Source organism: Natrix helvetica, assembly GCF_964273705.1.
Source record: "Natrix helvetica genome assembly, chromosome: 6".
Classification (NCBI taxonomy): domain Eukaryota; kingdom Metazoa; phylum Chordata; class Lepidosauria; order Squamata; family Natricidae; genus Natrix; species Natrix helvetica.
The window spans coordinates 3,558,783-3,578,434 of record NC_138553.1 but is presented as its reverse complement, the minus strand read 5'-3'; the positions used below and the strand labels follow the sequence as shown (position 1 = coordinate 3,578,434).

General features: G+C 42.0%; 1 protein-coding gene across 1 annotated transcript in view; it reads left to right on the top strand.

The window, feature by feature from the left end:
• The first annotated feature begins 2,803 nt into the window (after positions 1-2,803).
• Positions 2,804-19,652, top strand: part of EXOC4 (exocyst complex component 4) — a 295,460-nt gene continuing 278,611 nt past the window's right edge. Inside the window, exon 1 of the mRNA XM_081957613.1 lies at positions 2,804-2,917. Within this exon, the coding sequence (XP_081813739.1) occupies positions 2,832-2,917 (86 nt within the window). The 5' untranslated portion in view covers positions 2,804-2,831. The remainder of the gene's footprint in view (positions 2,918-19,652) is intronic.

Sequence of the window (19,652 nt, the reverse complement as noted above, 5' to 3'; positions counted from 1 at the left end):
TGCCATTTGTCAGAAATGGTATAGGGCCTCCTGCTTGAGCAGGGGGGTGGACTAGATGACCTAAAAGGTCCCTCCCAACTTTGTTAATCTGTTAAATCAGGATGTGAGAAGATGTCAATTCCCATGGAACCCTGCACTGTTCAAAGCAACATAGATAAGTAGGGTGCATAACAGATCCCGAATCCGAAAAGATAAAGAGCAAATAATCAATAGCTACCCCAGATGGGTGAACATCCTGAGCAAGGGGGGGGGGGCTTAGGGACTGGAAAGAATGTAATAAAAACTATATTGACTTTTATTTTCGAAGAGAAAAAGCAATAAGCGTACAGCCCGCGGTTATGAACGTTTCCTTTCGTTGTTTAATCGCGTCTTTGGCAATTGATTGCAGACATTGAACCCCGAGGATGCTTAGAAACCTCTGGGAAAATGCTGATGGGGATGCATTTATGGGAAAAGGGATGGAACGCTGCGAGCCGCCGATTCTGAGTGTGATTGGCGGCATCTCTGCAGAAACCTGATTCAGCGAATGGCTTCTGCCTGGGGCACAGGAGCTAAGACAAAGGAAAAAGGATGGGCAAACCGCCGTACAGCACTACGATGCCATCCCAGATTTGGGGGACGCTTGTCCACTTTTCAGCAATTGGAAGGTGTATGTATGTGTGTGTAGATCTCTCTAGGTACAGAAGAGGCTGCTTTGCACAGGACACTTCACCAGTGAAAAGGCCTGTAGAGGCTTCATTTGCAAAACAGACAGAGCTTATTTCACTTTAACCTTGGTTGGTTTGCAGCTTGGCATGTGATGGAAATCTAGCCCATTTGGTGCAGTGCGCAAATCCAGAAAAGGAGCTGAACCGGTAATCAATGTTCAAACAAAGGAAGTGTAGTTGTTTTCTTTTTCTTTTGAGATCAGATTGCCACAGGAATCCTTCCTTCCTAGCTTTCTTTCCTTCCTTCCCATCCCCCTCCCTCCCTTTCCTTCCCTCCTTCCTTCCTTTCTTTCCTTCCCATCCTCCGTCCCTCCCTCTCTTTCCTTCCTTCCATCCATCCTTCCTTCCTTCCTTCCTTCCTTCCTTCCTTCCTTCCTTCCTTCCTTCCTATCTTTCCTTCCTTCCTTCCCATCCTCCCTCCCTTTCCTTCCTTCCTTCCTTCCTTCCTTCCTTCCTTCCTTCCTTCCTTCCTTCCTTCCTTCCTTCCTTCCCATCCTCCCTCCCTTCCTTTCCTTCCTTCCTTCTGTTGAAAGAAATGTCCTTCTGGGTTCGGCTCCAAGTGGGAGAAAAAGACACTGGAGACATGGAGGCTGCTTGGAAAGATGGTTTAATGGTGGACAGGACCACATGGCTGGAGTCCTGAACAGAAAAGGTGATCAATATGCTTCAATGTTGGGAAGAAGAAGAGAAGGGAGGAAGAGAAGCTGAGTCCCTGGTTTTATGCCCTCTCTGGCCTTTGATCTTGAGCTTGTCTTCTAATTGGTTGTCAGACTCCCATGGGACCATGCAGGGGCAACATTTTGAATCCAGGGATGGTTGAGTTCTCAGATGCCATGTCGGGAATTGGGTAAAGGGCCAATATTATCATGCCTTAATCCCATCCCCCTGGAGCTGAAGGGGAGAACTCTTTATTATGTAAAGGGAATGGCTTGGCTTTCTTAAGGGCCCATTGACAAAGTGGGTGGAGGCAGGAAGCTACAGGGAGCTATTCTCAATTTAAAACATGTTTCTTCCTTTTCACATCCAGGGAAATATTCTGCCTTTTCAATATTTCCTAGGATATTTCATTTTTCTGAGAGAGGGCTGGGTGATAACTTTACACCCTTCCTTCCTTCCTTCCTTCCTTCCTTCCTTCCTTCCTTCCTTCCTTCCTTCCTTCCTTCCCATCCTCCCTCCCTCCCTCTCTCCTTCCTTCCTTGTAAACTGGGTGCAAATTCCTTGTAAACTGCAAATTCCTCACAATAGCTTTCCAACCAAAGGAAATCTTATCAAAATTCGCATTTCCCATGAAGCCACATACTCTATTAGTCCCAAATAGAATAAAACAAATCATTGTTATTCTAAATGAAAGATACACTTTCTCCCTTTCTGTCTTTCCTCTATTCATCCACCGCACACTTCATCTAGCAAGCTCCTTTTAATGCTCCACAAAACACAATGCAAATAGATATTTTATTATGAATGGGATTATAATTAAGCCCAAATCACTTTTATCAGAAATTTTCTGGGGGACATTTTAATGAAGAGATTGTCCTATTATTTTGAAGGGGATGCAATACAGACCTTTCCTTTTAGAATCATGAAGCATTTTTTGCACATGTTCCCAAATCCATTTTTCTATTTTTTTCCCCAGAGAAAAAAAAAACCAACCATGATTCATTTTGCAACAATACCATCAAGAGAAGGCAATCGTGACAGGGGAAACCAAGCATGTTATTCTATTCTATATTCTATTTTATTTATTTATTTATTTATTTAGTCCCCCCCCCCCCCCCCAAGCATGAATTAGATAACATTCTCACAGAGACTGTCTTCTGCAGCCAAAGGGGGTGGAGGCAATGGCCCATTAACCCCAAATTCAGCTTTGCAAGGACCAGGTAAACTCGTTTCATTGCCACCTGGGCGTTTTTTCAGCATCCTTCTGGCCCTGCAGGGAGGCTTCACCTGTGCTCCCGAAGGAAACCACAAGCCCCAGAGTGCAAAGCGGGAAGGCAGTGCCATGTCAGTCATTACATCCCACCTCCCCGCGACCGTGATAGGGCGGCGGACGGGAAGCGGACGCGCGGATTGGCCAGGAAGCGGGAAGCGGGGCGTGGCCGACCTTAGCGGGTAGGCCCAGCCAAGATGGCGGCGTCTGAGGCGACGGGGAGATACAGGAGCGCGATGAGCAAAAGCAAGGATCCCTCCGGCCTGCTCATCTCTGTCATCAGGTAGCGGCGGCCTTCCTTCCTCCGAGGCGGGCTTGAGGGTCCTGGACGAAGGCGGTCACTCTCTCAAGCAGGGCGGACCGAGGGGGGATCTCGCTGCCTTGGGACGCGGGGAAGCGTTCACACGAACCGAGTCAGGGCCTGCCTTCGCTTGACACGCGAGTCTCGTGACTCGTCATAGGTCGTTTCGGGATGTGGGGGGTAGCTTAGGGTGAAATATACTGCGCCAACCCTGAAAGGGGGTTAGTTAAAGACCCGGGTTAAGCGTGTTGTGGGAATGACAGGCTCTGGGCCAGGGCCAGGTGGGAGTAATTCGCAGGGATTACTCAGATGGTGCCCCCAAGGTTTTTGGAGACTCTGAGGCGGTCAGGGTTAGTTTTCTTCAATGTGGCCCTTTCTTGAGTGTTGGACTACCGACCCCATGGTTCTCAGCCTTCCCAGATCTGGAAAACATCAGGCAGAGTCTGCGTATTTTGGGTGTGTGGGGATGACTATACGTTTTATTTCTTTGGGGCTGCTCTAATGTGCTTTGCCATTTGGTTTTGCCCATTACAGTTCTTAGACCACACTTCCCATCATCCCCACCTAGCATGCCTCTTTTGGCTAACTTTGGACAACGAAATTAATTTGGTTTCTTCAATTATCTCCACAGCCACAATCCTGCGACGTGCATTAAGCTAAAAGTGCATACAGGCAGTCCTCGATATACAACAGTTTATCGAAGTTGCAACGGTGCTGAAAAAAGTGACTTATGACTGTTTTTCACACTTATGACCGTTGCAGCATCTCCCTGATCACACGATCAAAATTCAGAGGCTTGGCTACTGGTTCACATTTATGACAGTTGCAGCATCCCAGAGTCATGGGATCCCCTTTTACAACCTTCTGACAAACAAAATCAATGGGAAACCAGATTCACAACTGTGTTACTAACGTAGCAACTGCAGTGACTCGTTTATAACAATTGTGGCAAGAGAGGGCGTAAAATGGGGGCAAAGCTCACTTAGCAAATGTCTCACTTAGTAACAGAAATTTTGGGCTCAATTACGGTCGTAAGACGAGGACGACCTGTATTGTTAGCTTAGGACCAAGATATCTTTTTTCATACCTGCCAGCCTCTCCATTTACAATTACAGGTAGTCCAGGACTTATGACCACAATTGAGCCCTTTACCTTTACCTTTTATTTCGATTTTTATACCGCCCCCTCTCCCCAAAGGGACTCGGGGCGGTGTACAGTCAAGTGAAATAGATAAAATAGACTACAAACATGGAAACATAAAAACATAGAAGAGGAGGCAATACAACACTGTACAGGTAAAGCAGATAAAAAACAGTATATAAACCTAAAAAATACCCAATTAAAATTACCCAGTTAAAAATATATCTGCCAAGAGGTATAATGAGGTTATGAATGGTCCAGGCCGGCTAAACGGAACAGGTGAGCCCAACATTTATGTCGCTAAGCGAGACAGCTGTTAAGTGAGTTTTGCCCCATTTTACAATCTTTCTTGCCATAGTTGTTAAGGGAATCACTGCAGTTGTTCAGTTAGAAACAGTTGTTAATTGAATCTGTCTTGCCCATTGATTTTGCTTGTTGGAAGCCAGCTATAAGGTTACAAATGATGATCAGATGATGCTGGGACACTTCAACTGTCATAAATAGATGTCCAGCGCCCAAGTTTTGATCATATGATCATGGGGATGCTGCAATGGTCATAAGTGTAAAAACCAATCACAAATCACTTTTTTCCTTATGGTTGTAATTGGGGTCACTAAGTGAGGAGTTCTGGTAGGACCAAGGAGAGCCAGGTTTAAGCCACCCTCAATCAAAAGTCTTTAAGAAGATGTTGGATAGCCATTTGTCTGAAACGGTATAGGGTTTCCTGCCTAGGCAGGGGGTTGGACTAGAAGACCTCCAAGGTCCCTTCCAACTCTACTATTGTATTGTATTGTATCATGGAAGCTCACAAATGAATTTGGGCCAATTGCAGGTAGTCTTCCGTTTATGACCACAATTGAGCCAAAAATTTCAGTTGCTAAGTGAAACATTTGTTAAGTGAGCCTGTCCCATTTTACCACCTTTATTTACAAAAACTCAGGGTGCAAATTTGGGACAATTGCAATCTTTCAGCTCAACGTCTATGAAGATTCACAGTCTTCCGCGGAAGTCAGGGGGGTGGGTTTGTGTGGGAGGTGGGGGAGGGTTAGGGTGGAGGGCGGGGCAATATATATGTATGAATAAATTAGAAGATGGGATTAATGAAACATTGTTATTCTAGGAGAAATTTATATTAAGAGTTACAGATGTTAAATTAGCTTAGAAAATGGGATTAGTGTGTTATTATTAATCTAAGAGAAATTTATATTGTGTTTGTTGGGAGGAGAGGGGTTACGAGTAATCTACTTTAAGACGGGGGAGGGGAGGGGGCAAAGTATTTGGTATAATACTTGAAATGTGAATTTTTGTGGGGGGGTTGGGGGGGTATAGCATTTGTATGAGATTTACATTGTATGGCGGGGGGGGGGTGTGTGAAAAGGGGAAAAATCTGTTTGTACAAAACTCTTTTAATAATAATAAAAAAAAAAGATTCACAATCATCCAGGTCATGGTTGTCCCAAAGGTGCTTTTTCAAAAGGCAACTGGGCTTTGTTTTTCCTTGAAGACATTTTGCTTCTCATCCAAGAAACTTCTTCAGTTCTGAGGAATTTTTCAGAACTGAAGAAGCTTCTTGGATGAGAAAAGCAAAAAGTCTTCAAAGAGAAACAAAGTCCAGTTGCCTTTTGTAAAAGCACCTTTGGGACTTTCAGCTCAACCTGTGTTCCAAGTTTGTTGCGTGGACATTGGAAGAGGGAGTACTTGCAAACACCAAGCTGAAATTGCAGGGAAAAGGTGGAATATGAATCTCAGCAGATGAATAAATAATCGTTATATATTTGCATCTGACAAGCAGTTTTTCTACTTTGCGGCTGGTTGAGATGCGTTGACGCCTTTCCAGGGAGTGTCATCTGCTATTTGTGCTCTGTGCTGATTAAAGTCAGGATTAAATTGTTGGATCTCAACTTTTTTTAAAATTACTGTACTTGATATGTGATGCTCTGGAGCTTGCAGTGCCATGCATCCACTGTCAACTATTCTCAAATAGTTGGGGAAGAAAGCCAGTGGCACATAGAACACAATGTCTTCTGTCAGGAAGGACGAGTGCCAGGAAAATCTTCTATTCTGCTTTATTTTGCCAAAGAAGAGTGAAAAAACTTCTGAAGACTTTATCATTGTGGGACTGTAAAAGTAGTCTTTGAATTATAACTAAAACTGGGAACAGAATTTCCAAGTGGCTTTCCCCAGCATACGACTCCCAGCATTCCTAGTCACCATAACCAACCAGTGACTGGGAAGAATTCTGGTAGCTGTACTCTGGTTACACAGGAGGACACCAGTGTAATGGTGGGTTATGGTGGCCCACCAGATCTAAAGGAGACTTTTCTGATCTCTCTCCCTCTCCCCCCCTCTCTCTCCCATCTATCTATCTATCTATCTATCTATCATCTATCTATCTATCTATCTATCTATCTATCTATCTATCATCTATCTATCTATCTATCTATCTATCTATCTATCTATCTATCATCTATCAATCATCTACCTATCTACCTACCTACCTACCTATCTACCTTAAAGTTGAAGGGCCATATTTACTGGTAGTACTTGACTTATGACCACAGTTGAGTCTAGAATTTCTGTTGCTAAGCAAGACAGTTAAGTGAGTTTTGCCCCCTTTTACAACCTCTCCTGCCACAGTTGTTAAGTGAATGACTACAGTTGTTAAGTTAGCCACACAGATGTTAAATGAATTTGGTTTCCCCATTGACCTTGCTTATGACAAGATCATAAAAGGCGAGCACATGACCCGAGGACTTTGCAAATACATGGCAGCTGCTAAGGATCCAAATTTTGAACATGTGACTGTGGGAATGCTGCTGTGATCCTAAGGGTGAAACATGATCACATCACTTTTTTCAGTGCTATTTTAACTCTGAATGGTCATTAAAATGAATGAATGAATGGTGATAAGTCGAGGACTACCTATATTAGAGAAATTTGTCCAGGTACTAGCAGGAATTCTGATTTGCAAGGCAAGAGGCTGACTGCAAACAGAATTGAGTTTCAGATACACACTTTATCGATTGAAGCTCAACTATTGTTCCATTTGAAGATGACTGTGTGCTGTGATGACTTTCTGTCTGTTGTTACTTTTGCTACTTTAAAGGAAAACTAGCATTTCACTGATTTTATCTGTACTGGCTATGTTTTGTGAGTAGGCTGTAACTTTCCCACATTGCTTCTTTCTGATAGCAACCTTTTCCCACATTTGTTGTTTGGCATTGCTTAATTTGCTTTTTCTGCCTACTCAGGGTGTATTATGACATCCCATCTGCACTGTGTATCTGTTGTGTTAACATTGTTTTAAAAAACGTTGGTGGATGGTATGGCACTTGTGATCGCAGGCTTTTGCTGGGATAAATTCATGCTGACAGGCAGGGTTCGCCCAGAAATTCTTACTTATGAAAGTAGACGGGTTAGAATAATTTAATTTGTGCTCATGAAGTTCAGCTGTGTTTAAATTTGGGAATTCAGTAAAGCAGAAATGCTAAATTCAGGTATCTTAATGAATGTATCCCTCGTCTCCCAAGCTAAGAGGCAAGGAACAAGATTTTTTAAATAAATCTATCAAAGCTAGAACTCCAGGCTTGGTTAAATATATCAGAAATTCTGATTATAATAATTTAAATTTAATAAAGATTTCCCTAGCAGGAGAAGAAAGAAAAGCTATCTGATATCCTGCTGTAAGTGAAATCAATATACAGTGCCTACATGTGTTATAATAGGATATAAATAAGAGTTACCGGAATACAGATGCAAACTTCCATCTCCACTGGGTGATTTGACTTGTACTGAGAATAATTTATGAGTGTCATACAAATTATTAATCTTTCCAGGGGAAAAATCCTTCCCCGGAAAAATTCAGCTGTCCATATTTTCTTACTAAATGAGGAGGAGAGTTTAAATGTTTTGTTTTTTGCTCTTCAAGATGAATTGTGTTATACAAAAGAATAGTCTGAGAATCAGCTCCATTTATACCTGCTGTATGTATATCTGTCTACGGAGCTTCTCAGTCCTCCAGGTCACGGTTGTCCCAAAGGTGCTTTTTCAAAAGGCAAGTGGACTTTCTTGGTTTCTCCTTGAAGACGTTTCTCTTCACACTCAAGAAGCTTCTACGGTTCTGACTGAATGGTGGAGGATGTAAGGATTTATATTCCTTGCAGTCATCTGGTCCTTAGTATTCTTTCTGAGAGTCCCTGAAGCCACTTGGAGTTTTATCTGTGCTCTCAGGGTCACTTGAATGGTGCAAATGGTTGTGGAAGCTTCTTGGAACTGCAGAAAGGACTGTGTTGAACAGGGAGATAGATGATGTCATTTCCCTGTTCCTCTCTTGAGGAAGGGCTGTTCAATTTTAACATAGATGGCCTCTTTGACCCCTCTTTCAAATCAGCGGTTCTCTCTATCCAAAATGTGGACTTTGCTGTCTTCCAAAGAGTGGCCTTCGTCTTTCAAATGCTGGTGGACTGCTGAATCTCTCGTCCTGATGAGTTTGTTCTCCTATGTTGTGCCATGCATTTGTGAAGCGGCTGTTTTGTTTCTCCAACATACAGATCTGCACATGTCCCATTGCATTGTACTGCATATATTACGTTGCTGAGTTTGTTTCTGGGTGTTTTATCCTTGGGGTGGACAAGCTTCTGCCTTAGTGTATTTTGTACATAAAAAGTATATTACTTTTTTGCATTGTGTCTCGTTTCTCCTAAAAAGGACTGTATTAGGAGTTACCTGATTTTAAATCCAGGGAATAAGGTGAAGCAATTTAAGGTGCCAACTTACTCAGTAAGGTCCCAGATAAAGATGCCGGCTGAGAGGTATTTTTCTTCCAAAAGGCAAGTGGACTTTCTTGTTTTTTCTTTGGATTTTTTTTTTTTGTGCTTCTCATCCATTTTAATTGAAGTTAGAACTGAAGGAGCTTCTTGCATGAGAAGTAAAATGTTTTCAAAGAAAAAAAAAACCAAGAAAGTCCAGTTGCTTTTTGGAAAAAGCACCTTTGGGACAACCATGACCTGGATGATTGAGAATCTCAGCTAGACATCCTAGTTGAGGTTTAAACTTTGCCACATTCAAATCTGAGATGTCAGACCTTTTCCTTTCTTTTGTTGGAAGAAAATGTCCTTCTGGGTTCAGCTCCAAGTGGGGAAAAAGACACTGGAAACATGGAGGCTGCTTGGGAAGATGGTTTAATGGTGGACAGGATCCCATGGCTTGAGCTCCTGAACAGAAAAGGGGGGTCAGATGCTTCCAGATGTTGGGTGGAGAAGAAAAAGAGGCAGAGATGCTGAAAGTCCCTGGCTTTATGCCCTCTCTGGCCTTTGATCTTGATCTCGTATTCTGATTGGTTGTCAGACTCCCATGGGCCATGCAGGAGCAACTCTGTTGGTTGTGCTTTGAGTTCAAGTTTGGTTGAGCATCGCTTCTTCCCAGGAGCCCTGTGGTGAGATGGGTAAAGGACTAATACTACCATGCCTTAATCCCATCACCCTGGACCTGAAGGGGGATGTCTTTGTTATGTAGAATAGACTGACTCAGGCCTTTTAATGGCCCATTGACAAAGGTGGGGGCTATTAAGAGTGAGTCTGTTTCCTACCTCAAAAACCATGTTTCTCCATTTCTCATTCATGGAAATACAATATTCTGCCTTTTCAATATTTTCCAGGATATTTCATTTTTCTAGGAGAGGGCTGGGTGCTAACATCCTACACTTTGATTTTGGAACGGGTGAAATTACCTGGTGGAAGTTTGGAAGACAATTCCTTGATGAGCCTTTGGTCACGTGAAACATTTGGGAATGTTGAGCTCTGTGTGAACTCCTTTCACTTTGAACGGTGCCCATCGCAGTCTAACCTGAAGTAATCCTTCGCTGCATCCCTACGCTGAGAATATTACACAACGTAACTGTTAATGAAAACTGATCTCATCGCTTCTGACATTTAGAATACAACATAAATCGATGGAAATAAGTTCTTAGCTAAATGTTTGTTCCCGGGGTGTCTGCTTGTCAGGGCATGGCCAGGCTGAAGAGCTTACCCCATGAAGCTTGGAGAGCAAAATTGACCGAAAATGAAAGCTGACCTATTAATTTCATTGTCCAAAGATAGCTACAAATAAATAAATAAATAGCACAAAGGAAATTTAAAGTGGATCCATGTAGCTTTAAAACCTGGAGGGTATATATATATATCCTAAAAAAATAATAATGAAAAATATATTGACCAGTAGACCTATTTCTTCCGACCTCTGCTCAGCTTTTAATAAAGCAGTTGTTCCCTTGGTGAATGGATTCTGCAGTGGAATTATGATAAAAGAATATTTGTGTCTTTTCATAGTGAAAAACCTTTTCTAAAGTTGGTGCACTTTCAACTTTCCAGTCTCCGTCTCCTTTGAAAATCATCTACCTGGTGGGCAGGAATCTCAGGACAGTGCAGGTAATCCTTGACTTACAACAGTTCACTTAGCGACTGCTTGAAGTTACAAGACCACTAAAAAAAAGTGACTCAGGACCGTTTTTCACACCTATGACCCTTGCAGCCTCCCCATAGTCACGTGATCAAAAACCAGACGCTTAGCAACTGATTCTTATTTGTGTCCGAGGGGGGGTCACACAATCCCTTTCTGCGACCTTCTGACCAGCCAGGTCCACAGTTAAGCCAGATTCACTTAACAACCATGTTACTAATTTACCAACTGCAGGGATTCACTTAATAACTGTGGCCAGAAAAGTCGTAAAGTGGGACAAAGCTCGCTTAATAAATTTCTCTCACTTAGCAACAGAAATTTTGGGCTCGATTGTGGTCATAGGTTGAGGAGGGCCTGTAAATTCTACACATTGCGTGAAAGAATGTTCTGTGTGAGAGGTCGTATAGAAAAGAATATCTGGAATGATAAAATGTATGGAAAATTTGACAACCGTTTGAAAAATTGTGGGGTCCTTGATGCTCTCTGAGCTTGGTGGTTTTCTTGCAGATGTTTCATCACCAAACTAGGTAACATTATTAATGGTAGATTGTGGGAGGGAGGAGGAGGAGGAGGAGACGATGAAAAGGAGGAAGGAACGAAGATGGAAAGAGGAGGAGATTTATCTATTGCACGGCACATTCACATCACATTTTGATAAAAACACAGGAGATAAAAATAAAAAAAATATGAACTATAAAATCTAAAATATTATAAATGTGTATCTAGGTTACAGCTATACTTTTTGCTTCATTTGTCATAGCCAGCCAATCAGCAAAGTCTCCATTATAGGCTCTATTTTGGCATGACATCACTACGTTGGATAGTTTCTTTTTTGTCCCCACAGTCACAATTTGAGATTGTATATTTGCCCCACTTATAGGGGGCATCTGTACCCATACCACGGTCAATGAGAATTTGGTTCAATGTTGCCCGTATGGCTTTGGGCTGGTCAAATCCAGGTGTTTTTCCCAAGATTCAAAGCGAGGTTGACATTGGGAGGGGGCAATTTTCTAGGAGGAGGAGGACTGTGTGGCCCTCCTCCTCCTCCTCCTCCTTTTCTTCCAGACATTTCATGACCCAACCAGGTAACATCATCAGTGTTAAAAGAGAGTGGGGTTTGCTGTCTATTTGTTTAAAAAGTGGCTTGCCTTGTAAGTGCTTGGTGGGAGTATCACCTATCCTGAGTACTAATTCCATCTATACCACCCTCACAAAGATGAGATTTTGGAGAAATTTCCTTCCCCCTCCTGTTTATAAACTTTTAGTCTGTAGAAAGAACATTGGCACTTTCTCCAACCTGCAACAGACCATTTGAATGAAGGATGGCTTCCCCTCTTCCTTCTCCCACTCCTCCCAAAACCTCCTGCAAGTTCAGCAGAATTCCACTTTTCCACTTTTTACGTGCTGTTCTCTGCAACTTTGATGCGTTTAATATATTGATATTGCCTCTCAGCTTGCATGATTTTAGAAAAGCATGAGATGGATTGTGGAGAGGGAAAAAAGTATGCTTGTGAAGTTGATGTACGATGCCTTTATATAATCTTCAACTTTCAGAAGCAAAGTGCTTTTTAAGTACCGGTTTCTGATGAACAATCTTAGATGGAAACTCTGTTTGTTCTGCAAATGGGCTTCCCAGAAGCCACTTGGGATGAGATCCTGGGCTCTATGAATCCCTGATCCAATCCGAACTGAGGTCTTACGCTTTTAAACTTGCGAAACTCAGAACCACAGAATAACTTATCTAGCTGAAACAGGGGTCCTTGACTTACGACCACAACTGAGCCCAAACTTGCTAAGCAAGACGGTTGTTCATGGAGTTTCGCCCCGCTTTTACGACCTTTTCTTGCCACATTTGTTAAGCGAATCACTGCACTTGTTAAGTTAGTGACCCAATTGTTAAGTGAATCTGTCTCCCCCGTTGACTTTGCTTGTCAGAAGGTCGCAAAAGGGGATCACCTGACCTAGGTACACTGCAACCGATATAAATATGAGCCAGTTGCTAAGCGTCTGAATTTTGACCCCGTAACCATGGGAATTCTGCAGCGGTCATAAGTGCGGAAAATGGTCCCAAGTCACTTTTTTCAATGCCATTGTAACTTTGGTGATTAAATGAATGGTTGTAACTCAAGGACTACCTGTCAAGCTCTTGTTCCAACTCAAACCATTGTACCGATGAGGGGTTGTCCTCTCATTGTATCAATGAGAGGACAAGGTCAACCCATCCTGGATACTCCTCCCCCCACTATGAGAAGAGGCGTATCAGGTAAGTACCAACGCCCTTTTCGTTTTTCTTGCCTAAATGTAGAACCTTACTCTCTTCACCACTGAATTTCATTTTATTAGATAGTGCCCAATGTTCAAATTTGTCAAGATCCTTCTGTATCTTAAGCCTATCTTCTGGAGTGTTGGCTATTCCTGCCAGCTTGGTGTCATCTGCAAATTTGATGAGTTCCCCATTTATTCCCTCCTCCAAATCATTGATGAAGATGTTGAAGAGTACTGGGCCTAAAACAGATCCTTGAGGTACTCCACTGCATACTTCCCTCCATGTAGATGCAGTTCCATTGAGAACTACACGTTGAGTGCGGTTGGTCAGCCAGTTACGAATCCATTTGGTGGTATTGAGGTCAGGCTGATAGGTCTATAGTTTCCTGGATCTATTTTTTCCCCTTTTTTGATCATCTCTTTTCCAGTCCTCTGGCAGTTCCCCAGTGCTCCAGGATCTCTGAAAGATATAGTTCAGTGGTTCTGAGATCTCGTCTGCCAGTTCCTTCAGAACCCTGGGGTGCAATCCGTCCGGTCCTGATGATTTGAACTCGTCTAGGGTAGACAGCTGCTCACTTACCATTTTCTTCCCTATTTCAATTTGTGTTTCTAATCTGATTTTTGTGGTGCTGCTTTTGATAGGTTGGACTGTTTTATCCCTTTGTGTAAAGACAGATGCAAAAAATGAATTAAATAGTTCTGCTTTCTCCCTGTTGCTTGTCACCTTCCTGCCACTTTCTCCCAGCATTGGACCAATTGTTTCCTTAACTTTTTTCTTGTTTTTAACATGTTGGAAGAATCTTTTTTTTTTTTTTTTGCTATTTTTTACTTTTGTGGCAAGCCTTTCTTCATTGTGAGCCTTAGCTTTCCTTACTTCATCTTTACAGGCTCGGGCTATTTGCTGATATTCTTCCTTAGTTATGTCCCCTTCTTTCCACTTTTTACACTTATCTTTTTTGTCTTTCAATTTGTAAGAGAGTTGTTTATGAAGCCATGCTGGGTTTTTTTTTGAAGCTGTTATTTTTCTTCTTCATTGGTATGGTGCTAGACTGGGCTTTTGTAATCTCATTTTTCAAAATTTCCCAAGCTTCTTGAGTTGTTTTCCCCTTAAGGATTCTCATCCATGGAATTCTTCCCAAGCTCTCTCTAAGTTTATTGAAATTAGCTTTCTTAAAGCCCAAGACTCTAGTTTGACTTTGTTCTTGGGTTTGCATAATGTTGAATTCCAATATTGCAGGGTCACTTGCCCCCAGGGTTCCTATGGCTTCAACACCTTCTATCATTTCCTCTCTGTTAGTGAGAATTAAGTCCAATATGGCTGATCCCCTTGTTCCCTTCTCTACGTTTTGGAAAACAAAGTTGTCTGCTAGGTTTGTTAGGAATCTGTTGGATCTTCCACTTGGTGCAGAGTTTGTTTCCCAGTTGATGTCAGGGTAGTTAAAATCTCCCATTGCTATTGTGGTGTGCTTCCTACATACCTTAGTTAGCTGACTAGCAAAAAGTTCATCTTCTTCCTCTGCTTGGTTGGGTGGCCTGTAGCATAGACCTGTGGCAATGTCATCCCTCCCTCCCCCAACCTTTAATATTAACCCAAATGCATTCAAGATAATGAGATCTTGAGATTAATTAGATTAATCTCTCTTGCTAGTTAGTCAGTCCTCTTCTTATTTTTCCTTCAATTTTTCCTAGCATTATACTCTTAAGTCTTTGCATAATAATGTATTCAAATATGGTAATTTGAACATGGTAATTTGTGCCTCAAATAAGAACTCTTTGATGATCCATTTGTTTGTTTCCTTGGCTCTCTGTGATGTACTCAAGAGTCGCCTTCAGAAACAGCTTTTTCTGTTCTGCTTCTTCAAAGCTCAACTTCCACTCGCCTAGAAAGTCCCAGGGAAAATATCATCGCCTAAAGAGTTCTGACCTTTATTTGTTTTATTTATTAATTGAATTTGTATAGCGGCCCATCTCGCCAAAAGCAACTTTTGGAAGCTCACAACGATTGCGTGGAAATCGCAGATATAAAAACTACTGATATATAACATATAAAAATCTGCATTAAGAATTAAATATTACAAAAACACCCCAACCCCAAATACACTACCATTGCTAGACAAAGAGAGGATATGAGCAATCCTTGGTGCTCTTTGAATTTGGTTGTTTTCTTGCAGATGTTTTGTTTCTCAAATGGGTAATATAACCAAATAACAGAGTTGGAAGGGACCTTGGAGGTCTTCTAGTCCAACCCCATGCTGAGGCAGGAAACCCTATACTATTTCAGACAAACGTTTGTCCAATTTCTTCTTAAAAACCTCCAATAACATCAGTGCTTGAAGCGAGTGGGGGTTGCTCTATTAGAGCAAACTGCTAGAACATAAATTGAGAGCAAAACCTATTTCCTACTAGCACTGATGACGTTACCTAGTTGGGTCATGAAACGTGCACACTCATATTTGCTGACCGGTAGGGAAGGTAAGTTAATATCACCCCTGATGAGGACAATTAACCAGTGGAAATGCTTGCCACCAGAAGTTGTAGATGCTTCATCACTGGAGGTTTTTAAGAAAAGATTGAGCAGTCACTTGTCTGAAATGGTACTATAAGGTCTTGAGCAGGGGGTTGGACTAGAAGACCTCATTCCCATTCCAGCTCTGTTCTGATTGATTCATAATTAGCTGTCTATTTCTTCAGTGCCAGTTCTATCAACAGTTAAGTTGATAATCACTCCTAAAAAGCAGCCCCTGTCCCCGCATTGCTATTTTTATTGTCCATCCTAAGGCTGATTTCCCTGCCTGTCATTAATAGTTCAGTCTGCCTTATATTTAATCTTCATCCCATATCGTGCTCCTTGAGTTTTTTATTACTGGAGCTTGCAAATCTTTTGCATTTTCAGCAAGGAGAGTGTGCATAGCAGGTTATTGATGTTTCTTCTTCCAGTTTTAAAGCAGCGCTCATATTTTCCATTCTCATTTCTCTTAATATGTATGCGGCATATCGTTTGAATAAATGAGGGGAGAGTATACAACCTTGCCGACCTGCAGCCGGTCTATTTCAACGTCTTCTGCCTCTATACTGGCTTGTCCGCATAGCTTTTTTCATGGGAAAAATAAAACATTCTGGGATTTCCATTTTCCTAAAAGTGTTCCATGATGTCCCATTGACATTTGAAGATAGATCTTTCTAACACCTATACTTTATTGGGCCTTGCTAATCTAGTTGAAATGTTAATTTATATTGCTAGTCCATGTATTGTATGCCATATGATAGATGATAGATAGATAGATAGATAGATGATAGATAGATAGATAGATGATAGATAGATAGATGATAGATAGATAGATAGATAGATAGATAGATAGATGATAGATAGATGATAGATAGATGATAGATAGATGATAGATAGATGATAGATATGGTAGGTAGGTAGGTAGGAAGGTTGGTGGATGGATGGATGGATGGATGAATAGATGGATAGATAGATATAGATGGTAGACAGACAGACAGACAGATATAGATGATAGATAGATAGATGATAGATAGATGATAGATAGATAGATGATAGATAGATAGATAGATAGATAGATGATAGATAGATGGATGATAGATAGATAGATGATAGATATGGTAGGTAGGTAGGTAGGAAGGTTGGTGGATGGATGGATGGATGGATGAATAGATGGATAGATAGATATAATGGTAGACAGATAGATAGACAGATATGGATGATAGATAGATGATAGATAGATAGATAGATAGATAGATAGATAGATAGATAGATGATAGATAGATAGATGATAGATAGATAGATGATAGATATGGTAGGTAGGTGGGAAGATTGGTGGATGGATGGATGGATGGATGGATGGATAAATAGATATAGATGGTAGGTAGGTAGATAGACAGACAGACAGACAGATAGATAGATAGATATGGATGATAGATAGATAGATAGATAGATGATAAATAGATAGATAGATAGATAGATAGATAGATAGATAGATAGATAGACAGACAGACAGACAGACAGACAGACAGACAGACAGACTGACTGATTTACAGATGAATGTGTGGTGGTGCAGTGGTTGGAATACAGTGGAATAGGGCAGGAGATAGGATAGAACAGAAGAGTTGGAAGGGACCTTGGAGGTCTTCTAGACCAACCCCCTGTTCAGGCAGGAAATACCATGTCAGACAAATGGTTTTCCAGTCTCTTCTTGAAAACCTGCAGTGTTGGAGCGTCCACAACTTTGGCACCGCCGATCGCACTTGCTTCGGACGTCCGTCAAGAGCCGAGGCTGGTCTGCCACCCAGAAGAACCTCCCCCCCCCTTCAACGCCTCGGCCTCTCCCTGGCGTGGAGACCAGGTGGGGAGGCGTCTGGGTTGCGGACGGAGCAGGGAGGAGGCTGCTTTGCCACCCGGTGCTCTTCCTGCACCTGCCACTTCAGGAGGTGCTCCTGAGCATGGGCGATGCCAGTGGAGGTGAATGGTCTTAGGTGACCCCTGTGAAAGGGTCGTTCGACCCCAAAAGGGGTCGCGACCCACAGGTTGAGAACCACTGTGACAGACCATTGCTCGCTTACCTATACATTATTTAACGTGTAAGGCTGGATTTGTGCAGCACGCTAAACCATAAATGATATTTTTAATTCACAACTGTACTTTGGACAGTGAGCTACAATAATCCAAAACCAAGCAATTCAGATGTGGGTTTGGGGGGAAAATTGAATCAAGCCAATAATGCGCCATTTGGTTTCATTATGGAACTGCCCCATGGTATATAACTATTTACAACTCAATTCCATGGAAATTACTTTCAATTTAACGTAAATACAACCTCGGCATCCGTAGATAGGTTTTTTTAGACAACTTCCTCCCTCCCTCCCTCCCTCCCCCCCCTTCCTTCCTTCCTTCCTTCCTTCCTTCGAGTTGAACTTTCCAAAAGAAACAGCACAACAAAATACAGAAAACAAAGCATAATTTGTGACATTCAAAATGCGTCTCAATGACAGGATCTGGTGCCGGAGTTTCAAGAATAATCTCATTAAGTTGCAAGCAAAGTTTATTTTTTCCCCCGATTTAATAAGGCTGCTGAAGTTTTCAAAGGCAACCTTTTTGGTCTCAAGCGTATTTACTCCAGAGAAAAATCAGTCACGTTCATTGGGCCTCACTCCAAAACAAGTGTGTTAACGGCAATGCTGTCTTAATTGAACAGAGAAATCAGAGAAGGCAGGTACACTCACCAATTTAAAGTTTTTGACAAGTTCTCTCCAAGCAACAGCATTTGTTAAATGCCAACTACCTTGTTGCAGGATGGCAAAACTACTCCATCCAGATACGGACAAAACAAAAGGTTAGAGAATTAGTCGAAAGCGAAAGGGGTTTATGTGGAATCAACAGAAATACATAAACAGAAATCCCCCACTAGAGTCTAAAATACAGAACAGGAAGTCCTCGATTTATGACCATAATTGAGCTACGCATCACGGTCATACCTCAAACAACAAACAAAAGAATAACAGAGTTGGAAGGGGACCTTGGAGGTCCCTGTACCATTTCAGACAAGTGGCTGTCCAATCTCTTATTGAAAGCCTCCCGTGACGGAGGACCCACAACTTCTGCTGACCTTCCTGATCGACAACTTCAGCATCTTAGTCACTGAGCCACCGCGTCCCCTTCTTAAACTAGACATTTCCCAATTCCAGCAATTGATGACTATAAAGTGGGTTGGTCATGTGACTGATCTTTTTGTCGTAAAGCGAAACACCGTGATTAAGAGAACCAATGCTTTGCTATTGAGCCTGGTTTTGCTGAAAAGTGGAAATTGTGACAGCAAAAGCTATTGTTTCAAACTACACAGGAGGAAGGAATGATTCTTGCTTCCCATCAAGAAAAACAATATAAAGTGTTTGACAATATAGTATCAGACGAGGAGGTTGGAGGATGCTCAACAGGTTACTGATAAAAGAGTTGGGAATATTTTGGGATATTCATGGTACTTATCCGATGGCTAAATGAAAGCTTTTAGGATGCCTACATGATGATGTAGCCATTCAGGGAGGGGGAAACCACTCTAAGTGTATAAAGGCAGAATTGTAATGAGACCGTACTGGCTTAGAAATCAGGAGACAGTGAGTTCTAGTCCTGCCTTAGGCATGAAAGCCGGCTGGGTGACTTTGGGACAATCATCAGGAGACAGTGAGTTATAGACCTGCCTTAGGCATGAAATCCCACCAGGTGACTTCGGGACAATCACCAGGAGACAGTGAGTTCTAGTCCTGCTTTAGGCATGAAATCCCACCAGGTGACTTTGGGACAATCACCAGGAGACAGTGAGTTCTAGTCCTGCCTTAGGCATGAAATCCCACCAGGTGACTTTGGGACAATCACCAGGAGACAGTGAGTTCTAGTCCTGCCTTAGGCATAAAAGCCTGCCTGGTGACTTTGGTCCAATCTCTCACTCTATCAGCCCAACTCACCTCATAGTGTTGTTGTAGAGAAAAGGAGAAGGAGAAGGGAGTATGATATATGTTCACCACCTCGAGTTACTTATAAAGTAATAAAGGCAGGATAAAAATCTTTTTAAAACGCTCCACTGTTGCTCAACAACAGAGAAAGATGGAGCTAACCACCCTGACATCTTAGGCATGAACAAACGGAATGAAACTTTCAGTCAGATAATTGCCCATTCAGGACATTAAAAACAAAGGAAAAAAATTCTCTCGCTTTCATAGTCAATAGGATTATAGCAAGAACAATACTTGGTTACACAATGCAATGACAGCATCAAATAGACTTTGCAGATAATCCTTTAATGTGACAATTATCCAACTGTATGCTCCAGCCAGGAAGGCAGAA